This window comes from Galendromus occidentalis, unplaced genomic scaffold, assembly GCF_000255335.2.
Source record: "Galendromus occidentalis unplaced genomic scaffold, Mocc_1.1 scf7180000076944, whole genome shotgun sequence".
NCBI lineage: Eukaryota > Metazoa > Arthropoda > Arachnida > Mesostigmata > Phytoseiidae > Galendromus > Galendromus occidentalis.
Genome location: NW_003804933.1, coordinates 55,075 through 72,868, shown reverse-complemented (window position 1 = coordinate 72,868; position 17,794 = coordinate 55,075). Strand labels below are relative to the sequence as shown.

General features: G+C 51.6%; 1 protein-coding gene across 1 annotated transcript in view; it reads right to left on the bottom strand.

Moving 5' to 3' along the window:
- The window catches only part of LOC100900392 (adenosine receptor A1), an 18,618-nt gene extending 4,697 nt beyond the window's left edge, over positions 1–13,921 (bottom strand). Inside the window, exon 1 of the mRNA XM_003740406.1 lies at positions 13,497–13,921. Within this exon, the coding sequence (XP_003740454.1) occupies positions 13,497–13,851 (355 nt within the window). The 5' untranslated portion in view covers positions 13,852–13,921. The remainder of the gene's footprint in view (positions 1–13,496) is intronic.
- Positions 13,922–17,794: the final 3,873 nt, after the last annotated feature.

Here is a 17,794-nt window from a genome sequence, read left to right as displayed (position 1 = left end):
TTTTCGGGATTCAGGGTTTTCGGGATTCCGGGTGCACACGCTCAAAGAGGCCGCGGTATCCGCAGATGAGACTTCTCGAAGAGATCATCATCGGTGAGATGATCTCGACGATACTCAGTATCCTCAGAGACCTGTTCAGCGTATCGTTATGACTCGAATAAATTCCACCACCGAACACGGATCTCCCGGGCGATACATGAGTTTCGAAAGCTCAGACGAGCTCGGCTCCTCAACGTGAATTTTCGGAATCATCGACCTCGATCTGATGCGCCAACAGAGAATCTCGGGAGTTAGCGGTCGGAGAAATTCCCTAAGCACCGAATGTTTTGATGTAAACTGGCAGGGAAAGCTTCGCGGGAACGAAAACAATACAACTCTCCCTCCAAGGTCGAGTTTCGCATATCGGGTTTCAAGATGTCACTTCTCCATCGAACGCTCCATGCAACAATAGCTTCCACTGTTTCTCTTTTCTCTTCGCGAACCCTCTTCCCCCCTCCTAACAACAGAACGAATCCTTTCATGGTCTTCCATCGCATCTGTGACGTGTTAGCAGAGGAGAGGAAACATTCGCTGCCCATCAAATACACGCAGATGTACAAACGGCTAGTTCACACGCTCTTTGTCCAGGCTCCTCGTTCTGTCTCCACACGAATCGGCGACCCGAATAGAAACCCACCAGACTACGCCATCCGGGAGCCGAGACGAGCTCAAAGAGAGGAGGTATTTCACCTTAAAGCGCTCATAATGTGGAGACGTCTCTCTGAACCGGTGTTCCTAGCGATCGCTGATGTGGTCTGCGTCCGTGCGCTATCATGGAATTCAGTCGAGAAGACAAATGCAGCTCATCCGTCGCCAAAGAAGAGAGTAACACAAAGACATGGACAGCGATAGCATGAACAGATGATATATAACCGTTCTGTTGTTCGCAGGAAAAATGCTCGCAAGCAGATACATCTCTACCGCGGCGAGGCTGGACCGAGGAAAAATGCCCGGCCGCGCAAGACAAACGCTGGAGTGACAAGGCGACTAGATTCTGTGGTCGATGAAGGAGGCAACAGTCATCAATGCCGATGACTCCCTTGAGATGCGGGGATTAGTGCTGAAAGACGCGTGCTACGGCGATGAGTACAACGCTGATAATAATTAGACTGCGTGAGAGAGAGAGAGAGAAAATGTATAATTTGAATATATAGCAGAATTTTCACGCGCGGGTCCTTCCTCTTGAGCGACGGCCGCTCGTTGGCAGCGTCAACTCGAGGATTTTGTTTTTAAAAGAAAACCACACGTTGTAATTCACTCTCCACCGCTGAGAATGCCAATCACCTGCGACGTGTCCACTACGTGAGCCATACGGGACGAGGCTATGCATCGGTCTCTCATTACTTGACGGGCGAGTGCGACAGGAAAAGCCTCGGAGGGACATGCTACCTCGAAATTGCAGGTGACATCGGACAGCAACGCTTTTCCGATGATTACGTAAGTCCTTATGAAAAAGGCTCTCTTTCCCTCGACCGCTCCATCAAAAGGGGACCTGACCCTGTGCTTCAGAGCCTGTACCGCTAAAAGCATGATCGAGTCCATGTTTCCGCTCTCAGAACCCGAAGCCTCCTACGGCTCCTTCCGATCAGCGTTTGATGATTTGAATGTCGCCAGATCGACGACGTTGATTGTGCACGACCTCGGCATTCGCAAAAAGGCCGTTCGCCCGAGTGCGTCTGGATTGGGTTTGTAATGTTTCTCAACGACCGCGACATCTTCCCCGCAAGATTACAAGTCAATGATACCGCTGTCGCCGACGGTTTTTCTGAGAACGAGGCACGAGGTTCCCCATTACGGGGCATACGTTTTCTCATCCGGATGGAGGTATTGTATTCCTTACGGTCGTCATTCTGAGTCTTGTCCCTCCGTCCCGAGTTTGCTTCCGACGAACATTGTTCTTCCGCGCGGTGAACCCGACACCTTTCACGCCTGCGTTCATCTCATACCGGGAGCTAATGCCATTCCGCGCACCGCTGTAGTCGGTCTGGCCATTTGGCATCCCTCCAGGAGCCGGAGCTCGCCGCAATCTCTCTAGTGAAGCCATACGGCCCTTGTTGTTAGCAGACCATTACAGAAAGCACTTAGTTCGTCGCGATATAATCACCGTGGCATTCCATCCCGGTCGAGGCTCTCTCGGATATCGAGCTCCGACGTCGGTATCGTTCGGTTGTCTCCAGCGCAGTAAATCAATCTGCTGGAGAAAGCTGCGCGTAGGAAATAGAGAAGGTACGTTCCCAATGTCGAGGACTACGTCCCAGTCAGGAGGAATCCTGCGACTTCCATATTGCTTCCAGGAACGTGATACGATGGTTTCGGGATGGGAGCTACTCCCTTCGTATAACCGAATAGAGGGAGTTCCACGATGACATGGGGTTCGGATCGCCCGTACCCCCGGACGGCTTTCTGTCTCCGGAGACGAGACGACGCCGTGGAGAACCCACCGAAAAATCCCATCTTGCGGGAGTGCACGAAACTTTGTGTTCCACGCACCTTCTTCATCCTCTGTTCGTCCGAGGAATTTTTTCCCGCAACCGGACTGAGCTTATGCGCCGCCAGGTGAATTTTCGTGCACGGTGGGTTCAGGCTCGAGACATTCATGTTTCCCCCAAGCTTCAAGACGTCGCGCCGGGAAGAGTATAATTTCACAGAAAGAACCTCAGTGATCGAAGGAATACTTATCCGAAGTCACGCACTATTTCCGCGGCGGATCGGGAACTTTTTGGGCTCCGACGTGGGCCCGGAGCTGCAGGCTCCTCATACAGTACACCTTCGCGCGAGCTTCCCCGTCGGCGGTGTCAAGGCTCCTTTGTCGACGTATGTCCCGGAGTAGGGGTACGACGGAGATGAGGGACCCTCCGGCAAAGTATGAGCTCGAGAATGCTTCATTGAATGATGCGCAGAATGAAGTTTCATCAATCAGTTTCAGGAACCTGCTTAGCAGGCGGGGATAATGAATTATTAGCGAGCATACGCCAAAGGAATGCTGATGCGGCTCAGATCATCGTGATCAGGGGCATTCTTCTGCTCACGCGTTATTTTGGACGACTGCGCAAATCGATGGACGGCCGAATCGGGACCCGGATTACACGGCCGTGCATGAGAAAGAAGACAGCCAATGTCCCAAACCACTCTCAATGAGATCGATTCGATCTCTCTGCTTGTACCTACCTCAGCCCCGCTTCCCCGATCAGGTCCTTCGCACAGATATCATGGACACAGAGGAAAACTCTTTCCAAGCCTCGACCGCCGGAGGAAAACTCCATGATGTCGATTCGGTCTCGACGATCCCATGAGGACAAGAATTCATGTCCCTTCGTCATCATCCTTGACTGCACAGGACTTTAATTTTAATGCGGTGACTTCTGGAGAGTCGTCTCATCCGTCCCCAGTCTTCATCGAAGTCGTTCCCGTGACCACCGAAGTCACTGTGGAATCCAGCTGTGAAGCAAGTCGAATCGTTCGATGGATCTAGACTCTCAAGCAGTGAGGCTTCCCTTTCACGCCAAGCGACGATCGAATTCGCGAGTCGAGGGGCGGACAAGGACGGAAGGCATCTAAATTCTCCACATCCTTGCAAACGTTAGTTGATTTGCGATTCGTATCGAACGTCTACGCAGAATTTCGACAAAATACCAGCACCAACGGGCCGAACGCGGTTCCTCGAATTATGAGATGACCCCGCCGTGATCGGTCGGAATGCTTGAGGGCGCACATCAAGCTGCCTCCAAGCTGACGAGCTATTCATATTGCCACGATTCGCAGGAGAGTCGACTTCCGATTTGTTGACAGGTGGAAGGATGCCCGGCTAGGTCCTGCGTGGGTGAGTAGTAATCAATTTCTCGTCAATCTCCGTCTTCGCATCATCAGGCCACGGAGCCTTCCCAAGACTGGATGAGTGAGTAGCATACTGGGAACGACTACGAATGAGGTTAAAGCTCGTAATAGCTCGGGTCAAGCCGTCGTTAATCCCTGTCATATCGTACCAGGCCACAAGCCCGAGTCCAATAACGGCCTGATTCAAATGCGATCAAAGACTGAGCGGCCCTTCGCCGGACCGTCCCGATAACTCGATGAACGATCACCATCGATTAGGCTTTCACAAAAACTGCCTCGAGAACCCGTTAACGTGAGACCCAGATTGAAGGAATCCCGGAAAGATGTTTGCTCATTTGAGTTCTTCTGCGGAGCATTGCGGGTGGAGGAAGCTTGGTCGCGGTGATGCGAATCCTGTCACGAAGAGCCTGATGCGTCATGGACAGCGTTGGCGGGTTTCAGGATGAGGACACGAATCCATCGTTGTAGTAGTGTCTTACGCGATACGAACTTGGCGCGAAGCGACATGGATGACAGGGGATTTCTGAGCTTGGGAAGACAGCGCCGCGGTTAGACAGCGGCGATATCCTGCCCGCCGAGTATATTCGGAATTCCACAGCGCTCCGGGAAACAAAAAAAAGCTCTCTCGAGCTCTCTTGGCCCATTTTTACGCTCACGGCGAAAAGCTACATTCTCGCAATTCGCCCATTCCGCCCCGCTTAAAGGTCCATTAGCTTTAACTGTTAGCCATAATATGAACGCCCTTCGGCGAAACGGCTCGCCATCTGAAGGTTAGGAGCCCCTGGTGGTGGAATCATCCATTGTCACGAGAGTTTGATGTTCAGTCAAGAATATCATTCTCCTGTTCAGACCCACAGAGACCGCTGGTGGTGGCGGGGATCAATCCGTAATTATCTCGAAAGCCTGAGGACCCCTCTTGGGCAAAGGGGGGGGGAAGGGTCATCCCAAGGAAAGAGAAACAGATCGTCACTTTTTCCCGTGAAAACGAGGACACAAATCGACGGGGCCCCTCCCCCGGCTAAAACGGACCCGATAGCTCTCTCGTCGATTTCCGCAGAGCTCCGATGCCAGTTGCGGACAACGACCAATAGAATGTTCTTCCAACATCCGTTGCCGCTGACTTTCGTACACCATCGAAAGAAGAGTGCCCTCGCAGTCACTCCCGATTCCGGCCTAGTCCAGAGTTGGCGAAAACCGATGCTGCTGGGGAACATCTTCCCCTCGTCCGAGGACGCTCCGGGCCCTCGACGAATGCGCCGCTAATTATTCATCTATAGTGGGCGGAACTGTGTCACAGAAATGCGCCGCAATAGATGTTTGTCTTTCAAGCCTAATGTCCCTCAGACGTTGCGATTCCAACATCTCTTGGAAGCCGTGAGTTGATCTAGTAGAACGTTTGCTTCCCTCCAGCCCCGCATTCGGACGATGGAAGTGTGGCGACTAATAACTGTTAGGCACGACGAGCTCGCCGGTGCCCAGACCCCTGGCGGCGATGCGATTCGAGGACGGAAGCTCTACGGGAACCTCAATCCTGAGCCTTGACAGAGTCGGTACGAGTTCTATATCCTCGGCCCGAAAGTAGGTACTACCTGATTGACGGCGTCTGCGATGTGGCGCTGTCCACTGATCGAATTTCGCTGAAGATCCTCGTACGGGACGAGTTTATGTTAGCGTTAGGACGGAAGTGATGAAATTCTCGTTTGGTGTCCGGAAAGAAATTTCCACTCCTGATCGACAATGTCTTCGAAGACTTTTCGAAATCATATCTGATCTGGTTTCGCTGAACCCTAGTCGGATCGGTTCAGCCAATTAACGGTGCAGAGCGAATCTGATAGCTCCTGATTCGAATACATACGACCGTTGAAAAGATACATCCGAGCTATGTGTCCACAAACTCATGTTCACCGTTCCTTTTGATCCCGGTCCGGCGGAACATCTCGGCGACCGATGTCGCTCCTCCGAAATCTGATAACGAATATGCATATGTACACATTCCTGTACACATCTCCTGAATAAACAAGCCCGCTCTGGGAAATTCGTACGGGGACTTAAGGACGATTTTCAAGGGAACTTCCTTTGTGATAGCCGGGGTTCCTCACGCTCGCGAAACTTCGAGAGGTTTCCCAATGCGATCGGTGAGAGGTGAAATCCGCTCCGGAGAACGTCTCGGAATCCCCGGTGGAATTTCATATTTTATCAACTCCCCCGGATCCGGACTAGAGGTGGGCGGCAGTTCCGACTTTCATCGAGATTGGAACTTTGTGGAGACACATTCGGTTTCCTTTGGGTCTGCCGAACGAGATCAGTCCACGCTCCCGCTGCGTCTATTCGGAGTGAGACTGTGTCTCAGGGGGAAATCATTCCCTCGCCGGACGGGGCTGAACAATGGAGAGGCATATTGGCGAATCTCAGAAGGGAAAAATTGGCTACGGCAACTCGCGTTCCTGTGATGGTGGAACGATTCTTACCGAGGAAGTGCCGGCGAACAAAGCCTTGGATCGTTACACCTCGAGGCTCAATGAGTTCAATGACAAGTGTGTCTTCACTTAATCTCGGCAGGCCATGGAACACAGCGATTCGCACAAGAATTACTCAAGCCAGTGAAGCGAACGACACCGAGTTGAACGAGGAGACAATCGAATGCGGTGAAGGGAATTATTTCGATGAACTCCGCCGCACGCCCAGTGTCTCGACTCGCTGGATGGACAGAGTTATGCACGAGTCTCGCCAGACGCCGAGCACCCCCGCACACAGCTGATCATTCCCACGGTTCCATCGAGTCGGGTCACGGCCTTGAGGTCCCGGAAGCCACCTCTTGTGAACACCGCTGTCTCCTTCGATAGCGCATCCGCAGCTGGAGGACGGAAGTCGCGGGTCCCAGTCCCAACAAATCGCCCCATAGCTACTTGTACGTTCGTGTCCTTCCGCTAGGTCCTTTCTATGATAATGCTTCACTGAGGAGCACTCCACACTCCACCGACGGTGTTGACTGTTAGACCACACTTTATCAATTCAAATGGAAAAATCGATGATAAGGAAGAAACTCCGCGGAAAAAAAGGCGCTCGATCAGCGATCAATGTAACGTGGCTGACTCTCAAGAGACTCCTGAAACTTCATCCGTAGTCGGCGTATCAAGCGTCCCAAAGGTTCTCTGATCCGATTCCCCGCATGCCCAACCCCTCCTTTCCACACCGAGACAGACTCTCTGGTCGCATCGAAAACATGTAGTAGTTTATGAATGACACCTCTCGACGTTCCATCCCGCGAATCTCTCCATCGGAAGGAGCCTTTCTGTAGCCCGTACGCCAAGGAAACTTGACGGATCGTCCCAGCTCCGAGCACCGTCGAGAGCACCAGCTAGCTGTGGTGGCCACATCGTCCAGGTAGGATTCGCGATAGCCGGATCAGTGAAATTTTCCATCGGCCGAATACGCGGCGGAAACTCACAGTCGACCGATTCGATACCGGTAAGGATCTTCGATCTTCGAATTTCTCGTGACAGCGAATAGCGCTAATTCAGACGGGAGAATCGGCACCACTGAATGTTCCGACTCCTCATTATCAAGAGGACACCTCAGGATTAGAGGTCGGATGAGAGAGTCGGCCGAGTCTATGTAAGTGAACTGTAGCTGTAGGTTCTGACGGACGACTCCGACGACTCGAAAACCCCAGGGACGACCGGGAGCATCGACGTCACGAGAGAATTTCAAGCTGAAACTTATGGTATACAGGGTGGGGCCTGTTTGGTTCCAGCTAAGAAAATATCCGGCGAATCAATGGAGCTCTCCTCCACGAAAAAAGATCGCAGGCGTATCTTTGGTCGTGACCGAAGAGTGAGTCCCCGTAGGACTGCGTAAAAGCATTTTTATTGATAACTTGGTGATTTTTTTGAACTAAAAAAAAATGAGACTCGTACGGATGAATGGCGATAGCCAAGGCGCTCGCTCGAAATCACTCTGCTAGGGAGCCAGGCCACGCGGCAGACGCGTGAAACCTTATATAAATGCGCTCAGGTGATGATGTATTGAACTATACAATCAGCCGTACGGAGCCGTACGGTATTATCGATTGATTCGATTTTATCGAGCGCCGATAAAAAAAATTTCCCCTCAAATCACTCGTCCATGTCGATACAGCGCAGACGTCTGTAAGATCTTTCACGGTCGTTCTACTAGCGGGCTTCTCGGTGACGGGCTAAGCGGGCTTGCTCCAAATGCAGACTCGTGTCAAAATCGGTGAAACGAGGGCAGGTCATCTCTCAGGGGATAGAACGCTTCTCTAGCTGGTTCGCTTCCTGGTAGCCCGCCCTCCGCGGGATTCGCCTCTATATCGCGCTTCGAATGGTCGAGTCCACCGTTTTCTGTTCGAGAAAGGCTGCCGGAAGAAATCTGAGCTCCAAGCTCCTATTGGGTAAGCGAAACAAGTGAGGTCCTAGCCTTTCGGAAGCGTCGGCTTGTAGACTCGGACGACGCATTCCGCATGCTTCCTTGCCTGGAGCGCCTCGAAAGGAGCGACGCAGGCAGCTCCCAGCAACGTTCAAGTCGCGGAAAATGTCCGGGCAATGTTTCAAGAAATGGCTCAGACGGGATCGCCTATCAATTAGCGTCCTCCAGAGCACTTCGAGGACCGCCTCGGTGGCACGGAGGGAGGCCCGAATGAGCAATTTGGGTACTTTTGAAAAACTCGACCTGACCTTGTCGCACGGATGGGTTTATTGAAGCACGCATGATACAGTGGGAGCGCTGATCTCGTTTTCTCGAACCAGATAATATGCAACCGGGAAGCCTCTCATCGATTCTTCACAAGTCACGAGTCGAGGCTAACAAGCCTTGACCGTATGCGCTGATACGTAACGAGACACCGAGGGTGGGGGGGAGGAAAGACCGGACCCCTCAGCTGGGAAACACCGGCGCAAACGGGACCCTAAGTGCCCCGCGAAACCCTTCGCCAAACAGTGATTCCCTCCCAGTGTCATGATTACCGGTATTGATGTGTCTCTCGAAGACTTCTTGCGAGGATTGTGAGTAGGACAAAACTCCGATGGTCGAGTGTTTTCCAGGAACGACTGCAGCAATCTATAATACACTCCATCTGGTCCTCCTAGAGAATACAAGAACCATGGGATTTTTTTTGAGCGGTCAGAAACGACTCGAAGTGGAGGGACCCGCTCCGCCACACTTCGGGCGGACTGTGGCTCATTCCTTCCTGCTAAGAAGTATTTGATCTTGGACTTCTGCATCAGAATCACAAGTGTTCTGCACAAAGAGCATGACGGGCGATAATCCGACTCGAACTCGGGCGGGCACGTCGCCAGAGTTGGAGTCCGAGAAAGCAATTTGAGAAGCTTCTCGGACCCCCACGAATCAACACCATTTTCGGGGGCAGAACGCCGTGCAAGCGGGGATGAGTCCAGGGCGAGCGTTTATCCGAAATTTGGGGGATCTGTGCGAAATATCTGAACGAGGACGCGCTTCTCCGGATTTTGAACTTAATCCTGACTATCGAGGGTCATTAGAGGAGCAGTTCGGATTTCTTCTCCCTATGCACGTTTCCGCCTTGAAAGGCGCAATTGAGGACTCGGAAAAGCTCTCGGCTGAGGCCGCCCGTGCACCGAACTTGAATCAGAATAACAGAACAGAGACAATCCCGACTCGTCATTCGACCTCCCTCTTCTCGTCACGTCCGCCTCCCAGGCTTAGAATATCCATCGGAGAATCGCTTTAATCAGCATATAAGCATCGACTGACTCGGAATCGGGAAGGGGTAGCCGCGAGTTTGTTACATCGCTCCACTCTGACGGGAATTCCTACGGGACACGCGTTTCCTGGTCCAGGCTCCGTTGTCGATTCAGATGAGAAGCTTCTCATGACCAACAAAAAACGTCAGAGGGAGGTAATGCTCGAGCTCGATGGAAAAGTATCTTCTCATCGACTGAGTGGGAGGGCGGACGTCGATTGCTTGTATGACCGCGCTTGATCTCGAATACTGACAGGGTTTATTCCTGCGTAGATTGCATCGAGAATTCTTGTGGTAGTCTGACCTTTTCCCATTTATTCACTGCTTCGATCATCTATTCAATTTCCTGACGACGGGATCTAATCTCGTCCAAGAGTGGACTTGATTCCTTCCTCCCAAGCTCGGGGTTCAGGAAACCGGATTCCAACACTAAACTGGAAAGAAGTTCCTCTGGAGCTGCCCCTTTGTTCCGCCCCGGGACATTATTCGCAGCGTCCGGGGCTTCCGGAACTGTGGTTTGTGATTTGTCTGGAAATCTCAAAACACAGTCGAGACGAACGTTGGATCAAGAACTCTCCGATCGAAGATGATCTCCGCGAGATGAAAGCGCGCATTCTGCCGCGGTCGCAGTGAAGTCTCGCTGCGTCCGGAGGCTCCTACGCGTGCTGTCTTTGAGGAAACGACCCCTCACCGTGGCTGAGGCCACCGAGTCTCCGTTTGGTCCTCAACTGACCGTCTGTTACAGTTTTCATTGCTGTCACTAGATCATTGAGCCTGTGGGAGTCTCCGCACGCGTCGGTCGGAGGAGATATCAGGCGGTGTCGTCACGCGGACTTTGCCAGGAGAAATAATGTGAACTAGATAATGACTCCGGAGGCTTGGGAGCCTGATCCGTCCGTCACCTTTTTATGGAGCCAGCAGTTCCCGCGTCGTTACCCTCGAATTATAATGAGAGTGGGCCGGAATAATATGCGTTCAGTATAATCTATCAATGACAACAATATTCCAAGTCAGAGGGGCTTTCTTGCGTGCATCAGAGCGTGCCCTCAGAGCTGGAGCGAGAACGACCTTGAGGTTCTACGAATCTTCGGCCAAATGGAGCCACGCCTACATGATTTAGTGCCGAGCTCGTTCGCGAATGTGTCGTGTTTACAAAGGACAGAATTGATAAAGTCCAAGCCGAAAGCAAACAATGAGATACGGCAACGCGAATGAAAGTCCGACGGCCGACGCCGCTCCATGTAAGACCCGATCTTGCGACTGATTCTCGGGTCATGGGCTCCAAAAGCTCCTTGCTCCTCATAGTGAGCACAACCACAAAAGAATCCGACACTCGGCTCATGGTACGATCATTTCTCCCGCCGCCGCCTGCTCAGCGGAAATCAGGGAGAAGATCCGAAATCGAATATTGCGCTGGTCTCTTGTTCTCTCTGAAAGACTGACTGAGTGCTTTGAGCGAATGACACCAGACTTTTTCGCTCAAAAGACAGCGATCGCCTGGGACCAAAGTGTTTGAAGTCCTCGGTCGGACCGGTCGTCCATTGTAGGCGGCTAATCTTCCTCGACCACACGCTCGCCGTGAGATGGTCCACTCGAGTGTTTCTGACGGACTGCGAATTCTGAGGTCGCCGACGGACTAATCCCCAGATGTGTCTCTACATGTGTCAAACGCGTTTCTGCCTCGATCGGGGTCTATGCGGACGCATCGATGGGGGGAACTGTCGAGCGCGGCTGTGCTGTATATCCGTGAAAGGGCCGACCTACGCGAAGAAATTCGGTGAGAGGGTCGCGGCGCCGGATCGATTTTCCCAACAAACGCGGCCGAGTCAATGTCGACTTTCGCGGCTATGACAGCTGACACGGGAAAGCATATCCTGTCATTGACCAAAGCAGGGCCTATGAAGGCGATTGCACCCTACGTGCGACGCTTCCGCGAGCGGTGTATAAAATTGGAGCACAATGCATCCGTTGGCGGCTTCCCGGGCGACAGGAAAGGGGGACGGGACTTCCTCGTAACAATTCATGAACGAAAGTTCGACGAGCAGTGAACGAAGTACCTACTTTGTGTACCTGAATCTTGCTGACACTGTATTGCAAGTCACGTACTTCTTTCAAATAGGCGATGTGAAGGACGTTGACCTCGAGCATCTCGAAGCTTGTTCAACCCGCCACTCCCTCCTAGATTCATTTTTCAGCGTAATCTGCCCCTCAATCATGAGCCTACGCTGATGACAATTCACAATACAAAACCAACGGATCCGAGACTTCCGGCAGATCTAAAAGTCGGAGAGAGCTCTCGTCGCAAAAGATTGTAATCAAGCTCAGTCAGAGCGGAGACCGCTCTAATTTGGCAATGCCGTATCGGAACTTTTCCAATTTCTTCCATCGACGTCGTTTCGTTCTCATCTCCTTCGTGCTTCTCTTTGTGGAAGTCGAGGGATCGTGAATTCGTTAGAGGACATTCGCAAATTAAATTCGCTCTCCCTCTTTGTTCGCCGTCCTCAGCGGCGAAGGAAAAAGCGGTGCGCCCTTTTCGAGAAAACAAACATTTGCGCACAAAAGCCTATGTCTCGGGAAATTCGATTCTAGCGGCCTTTGTTATTGACAGGGGAACCAATACTGACTGCGAGACTGGCGTCGGGATCTGATAACCATCCAGCACACTCCCTTCGAATATGATGCCTACGTCCTGACTGAGCGCCGCGTCGCCCTAATCTGATCTGCCAGGAATGAGGCGCGCAGTTTCTGAAATCAATGTGATGCTCAGATCGAACGGAAGATATTTCCGCGAGAGAATTCATTATTAGCCGCCCGGCGACCACGGAAAGACGCAAATACGGGGAATCGAGGGATGCGCGGTCGCCGCTCGACTCGTCCGACCGACTAGGCTCGCCAAGTTCTCTGAAAGTTGCCGGACTTGACGGACTTAAAGCCGAGTTGGATCTATTCTCGATCCAAATCAAAAGTCAAAGCCGTTGCCTCCACCCACAGTTCCTAATGAACCTTTCATACGTCGTCCAGCTTTCCCGTTTGTACCTACTTGTTCAGAGTCCAGGAATTCACTTTCGGACTTCCTATTAGAGATTCAGAAGGTGATATTGATCCTTATTCCGACTGCACGACGTTGTAGGGCGTCATCCTTCAAGGACGACTTTCGAAATGCAAACCATGTTTCGATGACGGCGCTGATCCGTTCCGTTTGTGACAATGAATTTCAGTGGAGCCGTGTGGAGTATTTCTAGCGAATTCTCCCCCTGGTATGCAGAGGCTTTTTCCACCACCGAGTGTTTGGAATCGATTTCGGATACTTTCATTCGCGTTTCATAACGAAGCCAACGTCGAGGCCCGCTCAGATGACGTAGACGGGCTGAACTTTATTTTCGAGTCGGGGACGCGAGGATTTAGGAGATTGTCGATGATCCTCTGCCGAAGGGACGTTCGAGCGGAGACCTCCTTGAGCTTTTGTTCGATCGAACAAGGATCGACTTGTCGCTCAAGAGCTCCTCAATAGCAAACAGAATTGAACTCATCGAGCAATACGCGCCCAGTCAAAAGAGAACGCTTCTAGTTTTGAGTGTACTTCGGTTCTCGGAGAAAAAATTGTTTCGTCGCGTATGATCCTGCTTCGAGAGCAATCAATGCGGACTTCGCGGGCACTTGAAACATTCGAGTGTTTCATCGTCTGACGTCGGGTCGTCTCTCGATTGCTCTATCGAGGGACGTATCTTCCCTCCCCAGCTTGAGTGCCCATTTCGGAGATGCCGGTCGATCTCCCCGAAACAAAAGAGAAATGAGCTGCTCTGATGATTTACTTTACCCTCAACGCATTTCCCTCCTCTGGAGCGGGAAGCCAATGAGCTAACCGGTATGATGAATGACAACTCACCTGTGAGCATTTGCACGACCTGGACCGGTGCTCTTGTGCACGAGCGACACATTGCCACGAAAAAAACGGCTAACAGAATGTGGTCACACGCGGTGGCCTTGAGCTCTTTCTGTCTCCTAGTTGATTGAGGGAAATCCGTAACTAACGATAAGCGTCGAGTGGCACCTCGACTCCTCCTCAGACCCGTCCATGCCGCAACTGCCAGGATCGCGTTGCTGAGCACATTCGTAACAAAAAACGTCACGGTTGCCACTACGCGCCACGTTTGTGGGGGATCCAAGTCGGGGAATAGATTCCCCGACGTGAAGTTCCCACCAGACGAAGAATTCTCCAGTGAAGCGGAGTCTGTCATCATCGAGCAGAACTCCGCGCGGGGATTAACAACTACTAACTACGTATCCAGAGACGATGACATCGAGTCACTGTTGTGTGCGCGGCACGAGTTTCACGTCACGTTTCGGGAACATCTTACACCTCATTGAATTGATGCTCGAGTCAGAGTGATGTTGGCTGAAGTTGCCGTCACCCCGAGCTTTTGGAGAGAGTCTCCGGAGAGAGGGTCTCCGGCTAGCTAGCTCACTTGGTTGGTCGCTGGCTCGCGTGCTCGAACTCTCACAGATTCCCTCCCTCCACGCGGGAAAGCACGCTGTCCACCGAACACATGGAACAACAACTACTTAATGTCGCCCCTCTGTTCCCTCAGCCTGGAATTATACTTCATTACACTTGTCAGCGGCAGAAGGGGACATGTGCTTGGCATGTGGACTAACTATCATGTCCCATGCGCTGGAAACTGTTGCTCGGTCGTTGCTCACGCGGTTTTGCCCCGCTGGATAATCCAATGAAAAACTCTCTGGCTCTGCCCATGATTTCAGAGCGGCCTCGACAAACTTGACTGGGAGGCGACCTCGACGAGCGCTGTTGGCTGGCGGCGAGACACGACACGGCCCCACGCAAAAAATCTGCTTGTTCCAGAGCAGGCCATTAGTTAACCGAACGCAGGCTTCATTATTTTCAGGAAAACTCAGATGAGCGCATTGTCAACAGTCCGCAACAGTCCCCAGGGATCGGCAAGACGCTACAAAAACGTGGATAAGGCGCAACAAAAGCATCATCTGTCTTCAACGATCCTCGGCCGATCGCCTGTTCCGCTGATAACAACTTCATTTTTACACAGCGCTAACGGTCGAGGTCTCCATTCATCTATGTCAGGTCCTCCACGTTCTTACTTAAGGCCTGTAAGTCTCAAGGCTCTACTTTTATACTTCGCCCCCCCTCCCCTCTCCGGACAAAACCCGTGCTCCGAGCACTGATCTTGCTCGAGATATTTCTTTCCCCATCGACAATCTGAGATCGATTTCGGATCCCCCAACCGCCATTCGGACGCTCCTCTCCGGGGCATTGAATTGCAACAACTCACATTTCGAGTGAATTCGACGCCTTCACGTCGGCGGTTTTCTTGGAAGGCAAGAGCTCCCATCGGAGCACCCGGCGAACACCTCCGATAAGGGTCCACGTAGGCCGATCGACGGACTAGACTCCTGTGGAGTCGAACGACTTCGTCGGGAATCGTTGGACTAGGTCCGTTAGTCTCGCCAGGAACTCTTGACGCAGGCCGAGGAGCGGAGAATTCAGGATCAGGCGGCAGGGAGTGAACTTTCACGAGTAGCAGCGAAGTTTCCTCCCATTTGAGCTTTATTGCCGACGACGGGAGAACCCCAATCGACCCATTATGTGATTTACTACAGAGAGACTCGCCGAAGTCCCTACTATCCTTTCAGCGCCTCTCCCCGATAAAGACAGCAGCTAGTCCTGCTAACGAGCTTATTTTTGACATACCAGTCGTACAATGGCTCCCTTCCTGACAGGCGAATGTTTCCGTTCGCCGATGGAGCAGCTGCAGCAACCATATAGTAGAGCATAATTGCTACTGTTAATAATAATAACATGCATAAATCCCTTTCTGAAAGATGCCTGTGCGGTATGTATTCATTCGTCCTCTACCCCCGTCCCCATCGATTTCATCTGTGACGCCCGGGCATGACGAGCGACCGAGCTAAGAAACGGTCTATGGTCTATGAGAAGGAAGATATTTCGAAGAGCGTTTCCCGTCGAGGTAAGCGGACGGGCATTGAAGAAATCCGATTGTGCGGTCGCATTCGGGATCGTGCTTCCTCTACCCTCGTGCAATTCCAAAGCCTGGTTCCGTTCCGGATCCCCGGAAAATTGCGGAAATCCTTCGAGGATTCCACTGGATACCAATCCCGAGCCTATTTGAAACACGCTCTGCTATTCGATCGTCAATCGTGGGCCTCTTGCTGCTCAGTGCCGTGGAATTCTCATTGGTTCGAACTTCCTCCTGACGTTAACCCCCCTTTCGTCTATTTGTGTCTGCACTCTATAGAACTGCCCTAAAATTAGCGAGGACCATGCTAATTATCTGCGACTTGCGAGCTGTTTCGGAATTTGCTCTAGATCTGAGCGATCCGGTAACGATACCCATTCCCGCTCCCAAATGCTTTTCTTTATTCTAATAACCCATCCGTGAATTCCATGACGATCCAATCTCTCTATTCTGCGTCTTCGTGTTCCCAATCTCTTATCTGCTAATCCTATGACTCAAGCCAGCGGATCTCGAACCCTCCCCCAGAGCTTAGCCCATTGGCCCTACGGGGCCTCTCCTAACTCCTCAGTATAGAATCGCGTCTCCGAAAGAACTGAAAGTATTGGGATTTTAAACTGGTCTCACGAATCGAGTCAGGGATCTAGTACTTTCCAGCGGGGGAACAATCCTTCCTCGACTTCGGTGCTCCCCCTAACGAGGTCGCGATCCCTAGTCTTAAAAGCACAGACCGCGACCACAGCGAGGTCCCGTCCCTTTTCAATTCCAATGACGACGCGCCTTCACGTCGCACAGTGGTCAAAAATCGATTTTTGGATGGACAAAATTATTTGAACGCTTTTTTCGACTGACTCGGATCATTTGAGTTCGGAAATGAGCCCGATAGAGTTTCTGGTCGTCATCTTGGCCCTAGAAACGAAGTTCGAGGCCCATTGGAGTCAATAATGAGACACTCTTCGAATTGAACGAGCTACATTATTTTCGTTGGAACATGCTTATCGAGAGCATTCCACTAGTCTAGACAACACTACGAGTCGCATCCCTCATGGATCTCCCACTCCTCAGCGCTGAGATGGAGGACGCTGAGGATGCGGCTGAGGATGGTCGATCTGACAGAGCTTTCACCGTTTTGGAGCCCTGTCGATCACCGGGAAAGTGTAAGGAGAGATGGCCCGCGTACAATAAATCTCCTAGGCCGTGCTGTAGTAGAGGTTGAACTCTACAGGTCTTCGACTTTATGGTGGTAGAATTTTTCCTTCTTCCGCTGACACTTCTGGAACTTTTCCATCGATCGATTGATCTGCCGGCTAAGTTGGGCTCTGAAGTCGTGTAAATCGTCCATCTTGTGTGATCTCTCAGCTCCGATCATGCGCAATCAATCCCTTCAGTTTTCATTGGAAGAAGCGGCGAGGCAGCCAGGGGTAGTTAAGCGCGGCACGCGGCGATTTTGAGAGCGGTCTCCCGCTGTCGCCCATCGTGCTGGATGCTGCCCGATCTCGATATGCGACCACAGATGTCCTCAATCAGAGGAGCGTCTCCGATGGACGGCTCAGAGTGATGCTCTCTGAAGGAACAAATATCCACGGGTACGATAATCTCAATACAGAATCTGGGGATCACGATTCGAGCGATATCTCGCCCATTTACGGCTTTTCTGTGGTTTTCCGGAAAATGAGGCCCTTAGCGCAAAAAAGCGCAAAAACCGGTTATCACCTCGTGAGAGCTGAGGTTTTTACGAGCAATTTAAAAGAAAAATCAGACTGGGTTCATTTGGGTACAGTGTCCAAATGCGGCCCTAAAGGTTTCGGCCATTTCTCGAAAGCCAGAGAGAAATCCATGGTTCGTATTAAGTCAAAACGCTTCCGTTCTCATCGCCCCACATGAATCCATACCTATCGAGACCTTCTCCCCACTCTTTTTAGTGACTTTTTTGCCTTGAACATTGAAAATCGAAAAAATAATTTTGTCCACCTAAAAATCAATTTTTGACCACTGTGCGTCGCGTAGTGGGGCGCAAGTTCCGTGAGCTCGGAAGGAACTGCTCTCTCCAACATAGTTAGATAGATGGAGTCAATCTCCTGGCTCTTAGAAGCAATCGGTGAGATTCGATACTTCAAACTCGATCCGGAGAACTCTTCAATAAAAGCAGGTCCTACAGAATCAGGATAGAATTAGA